This window comes from Amphibalanus amphitrite, unplaced genomic scaffold (assembly GCF_019059575.1).
Source record: "Amphibalanus amphitrite isolate SeventyFive unplaced genomic scaffold, NRLGWU_Aamphi_draft 000805F_arrow, whole genome shotgun sequence".
NCBI classification, from domain to species: Eukaryota; Metazoa; Arthropoda; class Thecostraca; order Balanomorpha; family Balanidae; genus Amphibalanus; species Amphibalanus amphitrite.
The window spans coordinates 198394-215814 of NW_024882299.1; the positions used below are offsets into that span (position 1 = coordinate 198394).

A 17421-nucleotide genomic window follows, 5' to 3' on the forward strand; every position below is an offset into this window, starting at 1 on the left:
GCTGTAGTGTGAGTCGGAAAACGTCGCAGCGGGCAGAGCGGGGAGCCACTCCCAGCCCACCCCCTGCGCAACGCGTCATCAACCACTCTGTCCGCCTCTCTGGGCTGTCCAGGACGTCACCCGCACGCTCTGCTGTCGTCCCGCCGCCGCCGGCTCGGCCCTCCACAGGCTCTCGCAAATAGCCGTCGACAGCCGACGCGCAGAGAAATCTCCGTCGCGAACTCAACCCAGTTATTAATTATATCGATTGTTTAACGGCGAGCCGCATCCGTGTCAGCGCGCAGGCCCGAGACCCCCGGGCCCGGCGCCGAGCCATCTCCGGCGGCCGAAACAGAGCTCGGGCTTCGAGTCCGCGCGCGCGTTTCTTCCGTGCGGAGCGCCGACGCCGTATCGACCGAGCGCTGCCGACGGCGGCGACGCAGTCGACGCGGCGCCAGTGGCCGGGCGCGCGCCGACGACGACGGAGGGGTGCCGCGGGCGCGCGACGGGACGTCGGCGAGTGCGCGAGTCGCTCTGTGTCCCGGTGAAGGTGCTGACGAGGGAGGCGGAGGAGCGGCGGCAGAGGTCGAGTCGCGGCGGACCGCGGCGCGGCGGAGGGCGGACTGGGGGGCCGCTGAGCGGACCGCCGCTCTCCGGACTGTCCCGCGGCCGGCCGGCCCGGAATCGATGCGGCCGTGCCAGTGATGGCGGCCGGGGTGCTCGCCGGGCCGCTGCTGGCCGCCCTGGTCGGCCTCCAGCTCGGCCTCGGGCTCGGTATCGTGCTGGACGGCGCCGAACACTCGTTCGCACAATACCCCCGATGGCAGCCCGGCCTCAACGGCTCGCTGCAGTTCGAGTTCCGCACCACGCAGCCTAACGGCCTGCTCCTCTACACGGACGACGGCGGCTGGGTGGACTTCTTTGAGGTGAAGCTCGTCGAGGGCTCTCTCAGACTGCGCTACAACCTCGGCAGCGGCTCGGAGATCCTGGGACTGGGCCGGGGTCTGAACGACGGCCGCTGGCACCGGGTAACGGTGGCGCGGCACCACGCGCGAACCACCCTCACCGTCGACCACATCTCCGAGCACCGGCTCTCGCGCGGCGACCAGTTCACGTTCGATGTGGCCGCCGCTAACCAGTCGCACGTGTATGTGGGAGGCGTGCCGCAGTCGGTCCGAGTCAGCCAGCTGGCGCTGCCCAGCGCGCGCTTCGAGCCGCGACTGACCGGCGAGGTGCGCAACCTCGTCTACAGCGGCGAGGATGGCGTCGAGCGCCGCCAGGACATGAAACACTCCAAGGTAGGTGATGGCGCAGGATTTGAGAGAGGTGAGAGAGCACTCGCAGTACCCTGATATTGTTGATGGCACAGAAGATGAGGTAGTGGCGGCGAAAGATGCGTTTCAAAAAGAAAGCGTTCAGGACGGCAAAGTCCAACGGCCTGCGGTAGCAGTCCTTTGTCCTTGTCTTCATGGGTAATGTGCATTGAAAATGCAAGTGAATATCAAAAAAATAATGGATCTAGCTTGCAATATGGAGAGATAGGAAGGTTTCATGCTCAAGCGATAAGCTCAGCGTATAGAGTTTACGGTATCTTCTGTAGTGTATCGTAAACCGTTAAAGGGCGTGGCCAAAATGTCAAGGGCAGCTGTGAAGCCTATCAAGGGCTCGGAGGATGACGTTGACGGGACATACACTGGATATCACGGCAGGCGGTGGGTCAATAGGTTATCGGGTCCGCGAGCAACTGCACAAATAGAATCGTGTAGTCGCGTGCCAAGGCGCATCGGTAGCATTTGATGGATACATGTGCGCAGGACCCAAGCATTGTGAGCTATGTATGATTTATATCTTCCATATTTCTTGGATAATGCTGTCTGCAGGGAAATATGTAGATACATGACATACAAACATGTTCCTAAGTGTATTGCAAGAACTGCAATAGCGAAAAGCGAATGAAGAGTATCGCACGAGAATATCATGTTTGAATTTTTACGCAAGATTTGTCGTGACTTCTTGGTCCACATATTTTGAATTTTGGCTGCAATGAAGTAAGGATTATTTTGGTGAATATGTGTCATTTAAATTTTCTGGCTATATTAATTTCCATTATTTGTGCTGATCAATGTCTCGTCTTGTTTCAGGATGAAATTTGTTACATAGCAAGAACTTTGATCCGAAGACAATTTGTTCTGTTTCTTACTTTGTGTTGATACAAATTCTACATCACATTGCAGTTTTATTTTGAGTTTATACACGAATATTACATTTCATCTTCAATGTCATAACGACTTCTTTGAAACTTGAACAAACCTTGATTAAGAATAACGTAATTTGAGTAAAGTAACTTAAAATTACCAAAAATGAACAAGAAGGAAGAGGAGGAACCACGATCATCGGATACAACGAAGGACATACGAACAGCGAAACAAGAACGAGGAAACGCAAAAAGGAAGTTTACTAGGAAAATGTTGGGCTTCCGCGACATGATTGAAAAGGATGGTCCACTAATGGCGATCCAAGAAAAATTTGAAGACATAAAGGACTCGTACCGCCAACTCGAAAAGTGTAACGACTTTGTCAACGCAGCAATTAATGAAACTGGGCCACATCATTTGATTGATAAATTATTGGAAGAAAGTGACGAATATATGACTGATATTGAAGCAAACATGGATGAAGTCAGAATGCAATTTGCAACTAAAAATCAAAAGGAACATGCTAAATTTTCAGAAATAAAAGTCAAACCTCTAAATGCGCCGCAGTTCTCTGGCAATATCCGGCAATATTCCAGTTTCAAGAAAGATTTTGATAGGCTAATGAAAAAACAGTTTGGAAAAGACGCGTATGCCTTACGACAATGTTTAACGGACGACGCATTGGAGACGATCAGAGGAATAGAAGACGATTTTGACGAAATGTTTCGGCGACTAGACGCGAAGTACGGGGAGCCACGAAAATTAGTTGATTCAATCATACACGAAATTAAAGTGTTAAGACCTATCGCTGAAGGAGACCACGTTAAATTTATTCACATGGTGGATATAGTAGAGAAGAACTGGTTGGAGCTGAACAGAATGGGAATGGGAAATGAGATGGACACAACAACAATGGTAACGATGATAGAAAGGCTACTTCCGATGACGCAGAAACGGGAATGGGTCACATTACTGGACCGGCGAGAACATTTAGATGCACCAGGCGGTTCGATATTTCTAAAACTTTTATCATATTTACTTCAGGAAAAAAGGGTAATAGAATATATGGAAAATGACGTACGAAATCCAACCGCTTCTAAATCGAAATTCACCAGCAAAACAGTACATAACGTTGAAGTCGATACTGCGAAGCGGAACAGCGAAACGAACGACGATTCCAAGGAACCAAACGAAATGAAAACGAACGATTCTCAGAACAACATGATTCAACTATGTAATCAAGTTCAAAACATGACCGAACGCATTGAACATTTATTTAACGATCGAACGAAACGAAACCACGAACCCAATCAAAAGAAACAACTCTCCAGTGCCGACAACAAGATTTGTTGGATACACAAGACAGACGCACATCCAATTTATAAGTGTAACGCATTTTTAAAATCAAGTCATGAAGAGAAACTTTGCAGTCTAAAACAAAATGGAGTATGTTTTAATTGTTTGAAGCAAGGACATATAGCCATGGCATGTCCTTTTGTCAATCAATGTGACAAACTAAATCATCTGCGACAAAAATGCGGCAAGCGCCATCATCCCTATCTACATCTTGACAGAGCTCCAGCCAATGATAACACAAATCACAATGCGATTCACATGGCTAGAAGGAAAACACAAGAGCCATTACTTGCAGTTAGCCATGTCATATGCAACGAGAGAAAAATTGCGGTGTTATGGGATTCCGGAGCGAATGTGTCACTTATCGATCGGAAAACTGCAGCTACATTAAATCTCAATGGTATAGAGGTTGAATTATCGATCACGAAAATTGGCAATCAATCTCAGGTATTGACCACTAAACGATACGTCGTTCCTCTATATGACGAAGACGGAAAATGTTGGAAAATCCATGCATATGGAATAGAAGAGATTACAGCAGAATTAAAGGAAATCGACATGACCAATATTGCAAACATGTTTCATATTCGACCAGATGACATCCAAAGACCACACGGTAAAGTTGATATGCTTGTTGGGACGGATTGCTGCGTCCTTCTACCAGAAGTTGTCAAAACGATAGAAAATATCCAATTACTGAGAAACCAATTTGGGTTTTGTATACGTGGTTGCGTCCACTCTGATGCAGGAAACACGTCATCTGACATGAAGAATGATGAATCCAACACTGTCATGAATTTTTGCGATGTCAATAATATTCGTATTGACTCAATCACCACTTTGAAGAAGAAATTAGATGAGTACTTCACAGTAGAAAATCTCGGGACGTGCTGCACACCCAGGTGTGGCGGATGTAAGTGTGGAAAATGCGCCACGGGCAACGGAAATTACAGTTTACAGGAAGAAAGAGAACTATTACTTATCAAGAAAGGCCTAACATATGATCAAGATCAAAGAAAATTCATTGCTCACTATCCGTGGATAAAAGATCCAATGCAACTTCCTAACAATTTCACAGCTACATACGCGAGATTGAAAGCTACCGAAAGAAGACTAAGCAAAATGGGAGAAGAACATGCAAATGATTATGCCAAGCAAATGGAAGATATGATTACACGAGGAATAGCTCGAAAATTATCAGATGAAGAGATAGCAAATTTCACGGGTCCCGTACATTACTTACAACATCATGAAGTGATCAAACCAGATTCTTCATCGACTCCACTGCGCATTGTTTTTAATTCATCGGCATCATTCATGGGCCACGTTTTAAACGACTACTGGGCAAAGGGTCCGGATTTTATCAACAATCTGTTTGGCATATTACTGCGATTCAGGGAAGAGCGCATTGGTTTGGTAGCGGACATTAGCAAGATGTTCAATTCCATTCTATTAGCTGAAATGGATCAGCACGTGCATCGTTTCTTGTGGCGAGATATGGATTGCAGTCGAGAACCGTCTCATTACATTTTATTAGCCGTTACCTTCGGCGACAGACCAAGCGGGACGATATCAATGGTAGCTTTGAAAACAATTGCGGAACTGAACAGGAACACACACGAAAAAGCCGCTGATATGATAATAAGAAATAGTTATGTTGACGATTTGATTCAGTCAGTCCCTCAGGAGAAAGATGCTTTTAGTTTGGCCGAAAATGTGCAAAGCATATTGAAGAAAGGTGGTTTCAACATAAAGCACTGGATCATGTCCGGTGATGACAGCCTAGCGTCAACTTCAAGTGTCAAGATGGTAACCGTTCATGAAGAAAAGATATTAGGAATGCGTTGGCTTCCAAAGGATGATTATTTTGCTTTTCAAGTCAAAATAAATTTTTCTCCGAAACGCAACAAAATTCCAACAGGACCAGATTTGACCGAAGAAAGCTTTGATAAAGAATTTCCAGAAATTCTTACAAGGCGAATGGTTCTTAGCCAAGCAGCGCGCATTTATGACCCTTTCGGGTTCATAACACCGGTAACTCTATCTGCTAAGATCTTACTGAGAAATCTGGTGTCACAACCTACTGAAGGTCGCACGGAAGCAACGTCAATAAGATGGGATGATCCAATACCAGATGGTTGCAAACAAGCATGGAAACAGTTTTTCAAAGAATTATACAAGTTAAAGGAAACAACATTTGCTCGGTGTCTGAGACCGGAGAATGCTGTTGGTGAACCTATACTGATTATTTTCTCTGATGCAAGTATTCAAGCATACGGAGCTTGCGCGTATGTACAATGGAAACTGAATACCGGTGAATATGAAACTCGCCTTATTGCGGCCAAGCAAAGAATAGCACCAACAAGACAACTCACTATCCCCCGTCTTGAACTTTGTGGTGCAGTACTAGGGTGCCGACTGAGAAAAACAATCCAGCAAGAAATGAATTTCATTTACAAAACTGTTATTCATGTCGTGGATTCTGCTATCGTGAGGGCTCAAATTCAAAAGGAATCGTATGGATTTGGCTCGTTTGTCGCGACGAAAGTTGCAGAAATTCAAAATCACTCGGAACCAAATGAATGGTGGTGGATAGCAACTGCTGACAACCCAGCGGACATGTTGACCAGGCCCACCCGACCATGTCAAATCGGCCCGGAATCTGTATGGCAAAGAGGACCAGCTTTCCTGTCGCTACCTATCGAGCAATGGCCTATCAGCCAGGCTCTGCAAGTGCAAGAACGGGATTTACCTGATCGTATCGGGGTGCATATCGCTCAAGTGACAAACCTGTTCGAAAATTATGATATTGGAGACGTAGTGAAGCTCGAAAATTTTAACGGCTACATCAAGTTACTCAGAGTCACGGCACGCATCATTCGAGTCAAGAAGCAAAAGACGTTTGGAGCAACTTTGGAATCTCCGACAGCTATAGAGTTACTGGAAGCAGAAATACATTGGGTGAAGCATGCCCAAAGAGAATTGGTTACCACCGATTGGGAAAACCGATATAAACGCTTGGGACCCAGTCTCAATAGTGATGGTTTGCTGGTTGTTGGCCAGCGGATGAAGAAATGGTTAAAGGATGATTGGAACCAAGAGTTGTTCATCCTCCTACCTGCAAACCACCGGTTCACGGAACTCTATATACGATATATACACGCGACGGACCATGCCGGCATAGAAGTTACAATGGCTAAAGTTCAAAGAAAATTTTGGGTACCAGGGGCACGAAGAGTCATCAAACAAGTAAAATACCAGTGCGTCACATGCCGAAAGCTTGACAAAAAGTTACAAACGCAAATGATGGGAGAGCTGGGACCAGAGAGACTACAGTCGTCGCCTCCCTTTCATCATACAGCACTAGACCTTTTTGGGCCCTTTGTGATCCGCGATACGGTGAAGAAAAGGACGAAAACAAAAGCATATGGGATCATTTTCAATTGCTTGGCGACAAGAGCAGTCTATTTGGACTTGGTTGATGGCTATGGAACAAATGACTTCCTTGTTACTTTCAGACGCTTTGTCACTATTCGTGGATTCCCAGCGACAATTCATTCAGACAGAGGATCGCAGCTGACAGCCGCAAGCAAAGAACTGAGAGAGATGACAAAATCTCTACATTGGGAAGACATTTGTCAATTCGGTGTATCAGAGGGCGTGAAGTGGACATTCAATAGGTCAGCCGATGCACCATGGCAAAACGGATGTAGTGAAGCCTTGATACGATTGGTCAAAAGAGCGCTAGTTTGTGCCGTTGGAGACAGCGTGTTAACGGCCGGAGAGCTACAAACTGCATTATTTGAAGCTGCCAATTTGCTGAACCAAAGGCCCATAGGACACAAACCTGGAGCCGACCCAATGCTAGGTACCTATCTGTGTCCTAATGACCTACTGTTGGGACGATCGGACATAGCTGTTCCCCAGGGCAACTGGGATGAGTCCAAAGGGTTCACCAAAAGGATACGAACAATACAGCAAATAGTGACAGTGTTTTGGAAGAAATGGCAGCGTGACTACTTTTCGACGTTATTAGTACGACAGAGATGGCATGTTGCCAGAAGAAATTTGAAGATCGGAGACATTGTGCTGATCCAAGATACAAATGCTCTCAAAGGAAATTGGAAATTTGCAGAAGTATTAGAAGTGCACGTCGATCAAGATGGCAAAGTCAGGAACGTCACTCTGCGATACAAAAGCCAAGCACCTCCCCGAAATGCTACCGATGCAAGGAAGTACAATGGCCAGCCCGATGTCATAGTCAAACGTTCTGTGCATCGTCTTGTACTTCTACTTGAATCACATGAAGATGACGATGTCGAATGATGATGACGATGACGATTCGTGGGGGGAGTGTATTGCAAGAACTGCAATAGCGAAAAGCGAATGAAGAGTATCGCACGAGAATATCATGTTTGAATTTTTACGCAAGATTTGTCGTGACTTCTTGGTCCACATATTTTGAATTTTGGCTGCAATGAAGTAAGGATTATTTTGGTGAATATGTGTCATTTAAATTTTCTGGCTATATTAATTTCCATTATTTGTGCTGATCAATGTCTCGTCTTGTTTCAGGATGAAATTTGTTACATAGCAAGAACTTTGATCCGAAGACAATTTGTTCTGTTTCTTACTTTGTGTTGATACAAATTCTACATCACATTGCAGTTTTATTTTGAGTTTATACACGAATATTACACTAAGTGATAACTGTTTCATTGAATACGACTTGTGTGTAATTGGTTTTTTCCAACGATAGATTACATGCAAGAAGATGAGCTAAGAAGTACCGGCATGCAGGCAAGCGGACAGCATACTCAGACGCGTCAAATCAATGCATCTAACCCTTGCATTCCATTGAGTGGTGTGCGTTTAACGTAACTGATGAAAACTAGTTATGACTGATGATAGCAACTGAGATAAATGCTGAATGACCATTATGCCATATTGAAGCTCCATATAAGCAGTGCATTTCTCTATGCCTAAGACCATTCTCCTCATTCCCCTGTACACATTCTGCCTCTCTCGGGCCCGCCGTGACCGAGATGGTGCAGGCCGTTCCACCTAATGTTTCCAGTGGCCCCGGGCCGCGACTGAGCATCGATTCCAGCGCACGGCACAGATGGGACCAATAACGCCTTATTCCGTTACAGACGGCCCCAGTGCCGAGGATAAAACCCGCCCCGGCTGAGCGAATATAACGGAGCGATATGGGATTTGGAGGACAGCACAGGCGGTTATTTTTGCACGCAAAAGATGGATTGGACAATATGCAGGAAAACGTTTAGTGTGCGCCACCCGTACCTACCATACTAAAACAATGGTCAATGGGAAATGAGACCGGTATTACTTGCTGCTATGACTTTTGCGACATTGAATGACCTAAGCACGTTTACAATCCTCATCGGATTCGTTCTCTGATATTTTGACAAAAGCTGTTTTGACCTTGCAAACCACGGGGCACGGACAAAAGACACAAGCCGGCGTCTCTGTGGACGCGGCCGGTGCAGTGGTAGCGTGCCGACTCCTTTGTGACCACACCAACCTCACAACTGTGTCTGAATATTGATAGATGCTAATCACGAGACTGACAGCGACTGTGTGGTCGACTGGAGGCGCTTAATGACTTGTTTCCATGCCATATTCTTCATCCACTTTTCTTTTCTTCTTGAAGCTTGAAGCTAATGAAAATCAAACACTCAACTGTGTTGGTAGAGCCACAAGAAGCGCGCTGAGACTTCTTGTTCCAATTACCCTGGGGGCGCTAATTTCTGTGACCGCGACGGGCCTGTGTTGACCGAGGATCGTCGGCCGCCGCGGCACCTGTTCGTCGCTGCCGACGATGGCCACTGCCGACGATTAGTGGCGACCCTTCACCGACGAACGGCCGCGGGTCGAGCTGCGAACGAGCTCATCTATCGGCTCCCGACTGCCGGTACCGGTCACAGAATACGTGCCCAACACACCGGTCGGATGCTAGACGCACAGTGGCGAGACGACACACTCGTACGGCGGTCCGTACGTGTAGAAAACCCGACACCGCCCGGCCACATAACATGTATCAACATTGCTCTAATTGGCTGAGACGCAGCCGGACACCGCGCCAGCGCCACGCCGTTTGATCTTTACTTGGATGGGCTTCGTCGAGTTTCTCGGAAAACCGCGACAGTGGGTGTTTAACGTATTTAAATTGCATCATCAGATATAAATTGCACACATGCACACTACACAGTGCATTGTGCAAAGTACAGACATTATAGCAACATAAATTGAAACCTACATGATGCACATAATAATGGTCATCATAAATGTGTCGCCCTATCTCCCAGTCGTCAGAGACTGTGTGCCAGCCAGTTGCTCCCCTGTGACTGGGCTTTGTCCCTCGGTCCCAGTTGGCTCGTCACTCCATGGGTACGTATGTACGCCCCCCCCCCCCCTCCCCCGCTGAGCCGTCGTCGGAAGGCGGCATTAGCGGCGGGAGCAGCCGACAATGGTGTCTGGCCACGGGCCGGGGAGGCGACGGGGCCGGGCCGGAGAGGTGACATGCCCACGGCCGCAGAGGTGACAGGCCCGGGCCTCAGAGGTGACACCTCCGACCGAGCGCGCCGCTTCGGTCGGCGGCCTTTGTTTGGCCGCGTGTCTCCTCAACCGCTCAGCGGCGACACCCTGATGTGCGCCGACAGTGCAGCCGTCAGTTCAGACGCGCTGAGCGAGCCACGGGGTACGGGCAACAAACAAACACACTGGCCCGCCGGAGGAGATGGGCTAGTTCTAGGTCAAGGAGCGTTTAATGGGTGGCTGGGAGTGATCGAGGGGTGCATTAATTAGTCATTAAGAGACATCAATTTCGGACCATCATTGCGAGGACTAGAAGTAACCTTTCACGGTTACTGATGCTAACATCATCATCACATGGACGAAGGCATGCCTAAATGTATTTCCCAGAGGCTTCTATCCCACACTGGGACTGATCAAGCGATTCGATGCAACTGAAAACCGACAATGCTTTCAGTCTTGCTTCAATAGACAAACATCAAATCATCTGCGCAGCAGACGTGACGACGTGAGACGTCTAGCTTCGTACAGTCTCTCTGAACTACCTCCAAAACACGGCGCAGAGGCAGCTCTGAGGCAGATCGACAGCCGCAGTCAGCAGCTATTGTCCGGGTTCAAAGCCGTCTGGCGACTGATGTTGTGTCGACCTGGGATCTCCGATGTTGTCGATCGGTCACTGATCAGTGAAACAGCAGTCATTGGGTTCACCTTGGCGCCTGCTGGTCGGTAGGATTAGTGTGCTGACGACAGAAGAATCGCATAGGGTGGGAAGAAAGGAGACATGGCTTATGGTGCAGGTTACGTGACCTCCCAAGGTCGCGTGATCAGCAAGCATCCCCAAACTCAAGTACGCCAGAGGTTTTTGGCATGACGCTAGTCGACAATGTACAGAAGGGACTTTCCCTACACAGAAACTTTACAGCCTACAAAGAAAACTGCCAAAACTTTTATGTGCATCGTCAATTAACCCACGCGGGGCTGGGGGGTAAATTTTACCCCCCCCCCCTCGCGAATTTTTGCAATATCTCAAAAACGGCGGCGCGCAGCGCCGCCAAACTTTCAGTACCTTTTCTTACATCAATTTGACACGTTCCCTGAAAATTTGAGCGAAATCCGTCGGAAAATTTTTGAGAAATTGACGTTTTAGTGACGTCATGTTCGCCATTTTCGCCTCAAAAACGGCAAAAGTTCAAACGCCGCTAACATCTTCATTTCTAAAGGAATCAAGACGTAACAAAAAAGGATATACGTAATTCTACTTTGTCTATCAAATGGCTATCTCGGTTTTTTGAAAATTTTGGATTTTGACCCAATTTTTTTCAAAAAACTGACTTTTTTGGGAAAATAACTATAAAATCCAAAATTTTGAGTGTATCGAAAAAACCGGAATATATGTCAGAGAAGTGGTCTATTTGCACCTACATAACAAGTTTTAGAAGAATCGGTTCAAAAATGTGGGAGTTATTCAAAATTGTATGACGTCACGACACACAAAAATTTTGAAAAATGACTTTTTTGGAAGTTGTAGACCTCGTACGGAAACAAAAATAGCACCATTCGATTCGCCGTGAAAAACTGCATCAGATAGACACCTTTTTAGACCTTAACAACCACCTTCAAAATTTGACCTCACTTGACCTGACCTTGACCTGACCTCGACCTGAAATTCATCCAGAGGTGGTCCATATCACTTATTGAGTGTGCCTATTGAATTCTATGAGTAAAATGACCCATAAAACATGTGTCGCACATGCCCTTTTCTATATTTTGTTTTTGGTGACCTGACCTGACCTTGACCTTGACCTCTGAATGATATTGTATGCAACGAATATTGTCTTGGTAGCCTAAGCACACGTTTTGGGCGATCAGTCTCAGTCCATGACTCCATTCTTTGGCAACTACGGTGCAAGGCCGATACTGTAGGAACTTGCAATTTGTACCCTTGACCTGACCTTGACCTTGACCTCAAACTTAACCGCGAGTTGCTGGGGGGGGGCGTTAAACGCCCCCACTTTTTTCGCCGGGCCATAGCATAAAAACGGCGCGCCGCAGGCGCGCCAAAATTTGGGTACCTGTAGGGAATTGATTGAGATTTATTGTGACAAAATTTCAAAAAAATCGGTTGGAAAATTTTTGAGATATCGAGGTTTTAGTGACGTCATGATTTCTGAGTTTTCGACCAAAAACGGCATATGTTCAAAAAATCATATAAAATCACAGAATAGACATACAGAAATGCCGTAAACGCCATTAGACTGCCAATACCATGGACAATCAAATGGCTATCTTCGATTATTGATTATCGTTCTGCATTTTCCAAAATCTTGAACTGAATCTTGGCAATTTCTCGCGACTACTTCACGACCATGATACATACATTTCTTAAATTGAACTTTTTGAGCCAAACACGTACACATACGATAAAATGAATGTCACCATCGGGTTCTACGCCCTAAATTACCCATAAAACATGTGTCGCAGGCTGCGAATATCAGTTTTAATTTTCGGGGATATGTGCCTACCCGGTTGACCTGACCTTGACCCTGACCTATGCTTGACTGACCCCTACATGGAGCTGACACTCTTGTAGGCCTTATATGATGGATTGTGCACCGTTTTGACAACGTTTATGACGAGAGGCGCCCATTGCGAAGCCCTGAAGTCCATGTTACTGAAAGCCCGATTTCAGGTGTTTGACCTGACCTTGACCCGACCTGTGACCTCAAAATTCAACTTTAAAGTACTCATCTGAAGCGTCTCGTCGCGCTCTTTCGTTTGCCGCCTCGTGCGTTTCGCTGCGCCTATTGGTTCTCGAGTTATCGGCTGGGGGCGTTTAACGCCCCCCCCCCCCAGCAAACGGTGGGTGGCGAAATACCCCAGCAACTGCCGGGTTAAAATTAAGTACATGTTTTTAGTTGTTCGTGATGAGATCTTTCGATTGGCGTTTGAATTTTCCAAATCGGACCATTAGTTCGGGAGATAACAGGGGGGGGGGGTAAATTTACCCCCCCCCCCAGCCCCGCGCGTTCGGCTGGAGACCCCAGCCCCGCGCGGGTTAAGAGCGGTGGGTAACTCGGCCTCTCTCGACAAGAACGACGCCAAGTATGCATTATATTTTACGACAAAGTTGCCCAGCTTCGACAGTGCGCAGAAAACCATCCAAAACGACCTTCCCAGCTCATGCCAGTGCCGTACAAAGTAGTCTGCCGAGAAACTGACATGATTGTGTGCTTCCCTTAGTGGATCCAAGTACATTTCAGGGAACTGACTTTCAATTGGATTTATAAATTAAAATTGTAAAATAAAACAAATGAATGGCCCCGTTCTTCGGGAACTCATAAAAACTTGGTGCTGGGTGGTATCGTTGTATCATTTATTTTAAATGTATTTTAAATAAACTTATTCATCAGAATTCAGATACACTGATGAACTTACATATATGGACATGCCACTGCAAGGCGAGTCAAAATCTATCGGATTATACATTTGAGAGCCAAGCGGTAACCGGAGACTCGTCTTCGTGATTATCTACCAGTATCTGGCAAACACCCTGCAGGAATAATAATATAGGTAAGACAGTCAACTAAGATAGAAGGCGACTTTGTTCTCTCATTGAGGCTTTAGTGGCTCCTCTCAAATGCTACTTAACAATGCTCAACCTTTTCTCCACTTGGACGAGTCCCCAATCTTCCCTCGTACTTGCACTGCGTGCCCCGCCCCGCTATCCAATGACACATCCTTTCCATACTGTGCCCCGCCCTCCTCCCAATACAGCTACATTTCGTAAATGACACATCCTTTCCATGCAGTGCCCCGCCCTCCTCCCAATACAGCTACATTTCGTAATCTGTTCACTGGATGATCGTCAGCCCCCACCGACACACCCACCCGAGTGTGCCCCGCTCCCACTGACACACCCGTGTCCGTGCAGGGTGTCCGCTGGAACGGCGTCGACACGTGCGCCCAACACGACCCGTGTCAGCACGGCGGGATCTGCATCAGCACTGACACGGGCGCCGCGTGCGAGTGCCGCAACCTCGACTTCAGGGGAGTCTTCTGCGAGAAAGGTCAGTCGGGATACGAGACCGCTCTCCGAGTGCTCGAGGTTTTGTTTTATAAGCTGACATTTCGCTCCAATCGACATTCGATGATAAATACGACAAAAACACAATATAAAAAGTAAAAAATAAGTATAAATATATACAAACAAAAAAAAAAAACGAAAATACGACAATCGATATTGTTTAAATCTTTTGCATGTGGTTAGGGCCATATACCTGCGGCGTAGGTTTATTTTAAAAATTGAGGCGGTTGTATAAAACCAAAATTCCTACGCATAAAACAGCGTCGTAAAAGAGAATACTGCAAATGCGGCCGTGTCGTTTTCTCGGGTGACATTTTGGACGTGGTACCTCTCTGAGCAGAACAGCGCGCGAAGCTGTCTTCCATTTCGCAGGTCCGTAGGTGGCTTTGGTGTCTTCAGTGCACCGGCTTACGGGGATTTAACAGAGCCTGAGCGGACTGAGTCTTGGGATTGTCCGGCGCCGCTGGCACCGGGGCACACCGTTATGGACCTTATTGTGGCCATGTAGCTCGGACGAACAGCAGCGTTTCATGGTATCGCGGTCTTGCTATTGTAAAATGAATTTTGAAGATTGTACTTTTTATCAGCTGGTCATTGATCAGACGGTAATATCAAATCGGGGAAGTAATAAAAAAGGAAGGTTTTAATAACTGAAATGATTCTCAGAAAAAAATGCATTCAAATTAAAACAAGCAGCAAGCCGCTCGTCGCGTGGCACACCATACCTAATGGTCACATATCAAAGCTGCAAAAAGCATAATTATCAATCGATGAAGGCTCAAGCAAAGCCTTGTGATGAGACTTGAATCACCAAAGCCGGCCTGAGACTTCCTGAGAAGATAACGCCACCAGCACCCGGGGACCGAGCTCCTGCAACATAGCTCTCTGGTCTGTCGGTGGAGATACGCCACCTGTACCCGGAGGCACCGCGCCCGTATCGCACCCGTGCAGCTCCACGAGCCAGCCGCAGCCAGCCCGGGCCCAGCCGCCGTCCGACTCACTTGAGCTGCAGCTCAGGAGGAGTTCTGCAGAAGCCCCGTCTGTCTCCGGGAGACCATTAGACCAACAGGGCCCACTTCCTTCTCCGGTCCCCCGACAGCCACCTAGATCGAGCGGCTTCGATAGACTTGACCCGCGATCAGAGCCAATAATGTCGTATATTAAATGTTCCGGACATCAACGGGAGACGCCTTTGATGGATTACGCTGCCCAGACTAACTTCGGCGGCGGCGCCTCAAAGCACTGGACTGATGGATCGACGCCGGTCAAGAGCACTCGGACCGGCCCCTCATTCCGGAGTGTAATTCGCTTCACTCTAACCGGCCCCTCAACCCGAGGTGTAGCTTGCTCCCCTCGAAAGCCACTGCACCGATCAGCGCCCACCCGAATCGAACGCAGTCAGGGCGACTCGCCACGTGACAGGAATGCAGACAATTCCGCCCTTTTCAGCACGGCTGTGGCGGTATTGGAGTCCGGTCCGTATCAGCTCTCCAGTTGAAGTACCGGAGCCGGACCGCTGAGCTCTCATTGGACATATCGACCACAATCGGGTCCGTTCGGGGAACCGGCGCCGGTCCAACTGCTGCCGCAGAGCCAGCGGGGATGATCCGGCGGATTATCAGAGCGCCGCTGAATCCTCGGGGCGGCACGGTGTGCCCCATTAACCGGGCCATTCGGCGGCCGGGCGCCGTCCGAGCGAATTAAACGGGCTGCTCTCCGCCGACCGGCGCCGTCCTATGAAGTGTGGACACTGGCTCCAATTGGTCGCCGGCCAGTGCACGTGGACAGAAACTGAACGGCGCCAGGCCAGGGTCAGGCGATAAGCCGATGGAATATACGGTGGCGACTCGCATTTTCATATCGCGCTGCACTGGTGCGTGTGTTCATGACCTCTGATATTTATACGTCAACAGCCAGCGGGTTGAAACAAACACCGTGTCAGCTTTCGACTCTAAATTCAACAGCAGGGACCATCCCACTCCCTGTTGAACTCACCATCCATTAGGTAATCACCCGCCGGTGTCGCGTTAACCAGCGGGTCACCGCTGCTCGGACAAGTGTCTGGCCGGTCAGCGCGTCATCACGGTCATGTCGCCGAAATCCCCCCTCCCTCCCTCTGAGCAAGTCTCGGTTGACGCGGTCGGCCGGACTACCAAGCTAATGCAGAGGGAGGTGCAGTGTCACAGAGCCTCCGATATGCATACTGAGGCGGGATCAGTTTGACAGGGTGACTGTGCCGGTGTAACAAGGTTCTGCAGACGTTATGCTGCAGCTCTTCAAATGGCATAACGGAGTTCTTCACACGAAATAACGAGATTCTTCATACGGTGTGCGAGGTTCCTCAAACGGCATGACGGCGATCCGCGGGACTGTATGACGGGTCATGATCGATCGGGTGCCGTCGAACGGATCACTGACAGCTGGCTGGCCCACCCCCGGTTCCGCTAACAACTGCTCGGTCCTCAGTCTTGCCGCAGTTACGGTCCTCAGTGGCAGCCTCGCTGGTTTTCCCAAGATGCCGCTGTCTCTCCCCTCGCCAGCCCCGGTCCACCTCAGGAACCCCAGCCCAGTCCGCTGTGTTTGGCTCAGCGGTATACAGTGTCGGCAAACGATGACTACCAATGGAACGATAAGGTCGCGCGCTGGCATGCAGTCCGTTGAGCAAACAAATTCTTTCGGCGTTTCTCGCTAATTTGGACTGCATGATTGAATGCACGAGCGCAGCTCAGGATCGGAGCTCTCCAGCTATGACAAACCACTACAGACAGCCCGCCACTTCCTATCGCATCTGATAAGATCCGGTTCGGTAGGATATGCAGCTTTGGGCGGAACTTCACTATATCGCTGGTAAAATGTTTTCGACGAGCACTGTCCTCCGCATCTAATTCGATTCCATGCTGCCGATTATAATGTAATCGGACGAGCTACGCAATATGCATTCATCATTGCAGCTCAGAGCCTTATGCCCGCAGGCTGGTCTTTATGCCGAGAACAATCAACTTATATGTGGCAAATCTTCGTTTCCCCTTTGCCACTCTACAACTAAAATCAGCATAAAAAAATATAGACCCAGGAACGTGTAAGACACAGCATGCAAGATAAAAATGAGAGAAGTAGCCCAAAGCCTTCTTGTCATTCTTCATCTAAACAGATGACACCATGACCTTGGCTGACTTTTGACTTCAGCCGGCGTTAGCTCGGGGTACCGTCTCCGTTCTGTGGCTCTGGGCACCAGCCCGTCTCAGAACGGTG

The 17421-nt window shown here is 48.3% G+C and overlaps 2 protein-coding genes across 5 annotated transcripts in view; both read left to right on the forward strand.

Moving 5' to 3' along the window:
• The first annotated feature begins 447 nt into the window (after nt 1-447).
• The window catches only part of LOC122366430 (neurexin-1-like), an 88633-nt gene continuing 71659 nt past the window's right edge, over nt 448-17421 (forward strand). For all 4 annotated transcript variants that reach the window (XM_043338674.1, XM_043338675.1, XM_043338676.1 and 1 more), the window contains exons 1-2: nt 448-1277; nt 14017-14152. In XM_043338674.1, the coding sequence (XP_043194609.1) occupies nt 684-1277; nt 14017-14152 (730 nt within the window). In that variant the 5' untranslated portion in view covers nt 448-683. The remainder of the gene's footprint in view (nt 1278-14016; nt 14153-17421) is intronic.
• Nucleotides 5327-8197, forward strand: LOC122366428. Its single transcript, XM_043338673.1, has 2 exons — nt 5327-8012; nt 8106-8197. The coding sequence occupies exon 1, from the start codon at nt 5337-5339 to the stop codon at nt 7854-7856; it is 2520 nt and encodes an 839-aa protein (XP_043194608.1). The 5' UTR covers nt 5327-5336; the 3' UTR covers nt 7857-8012; nt 8106-8197.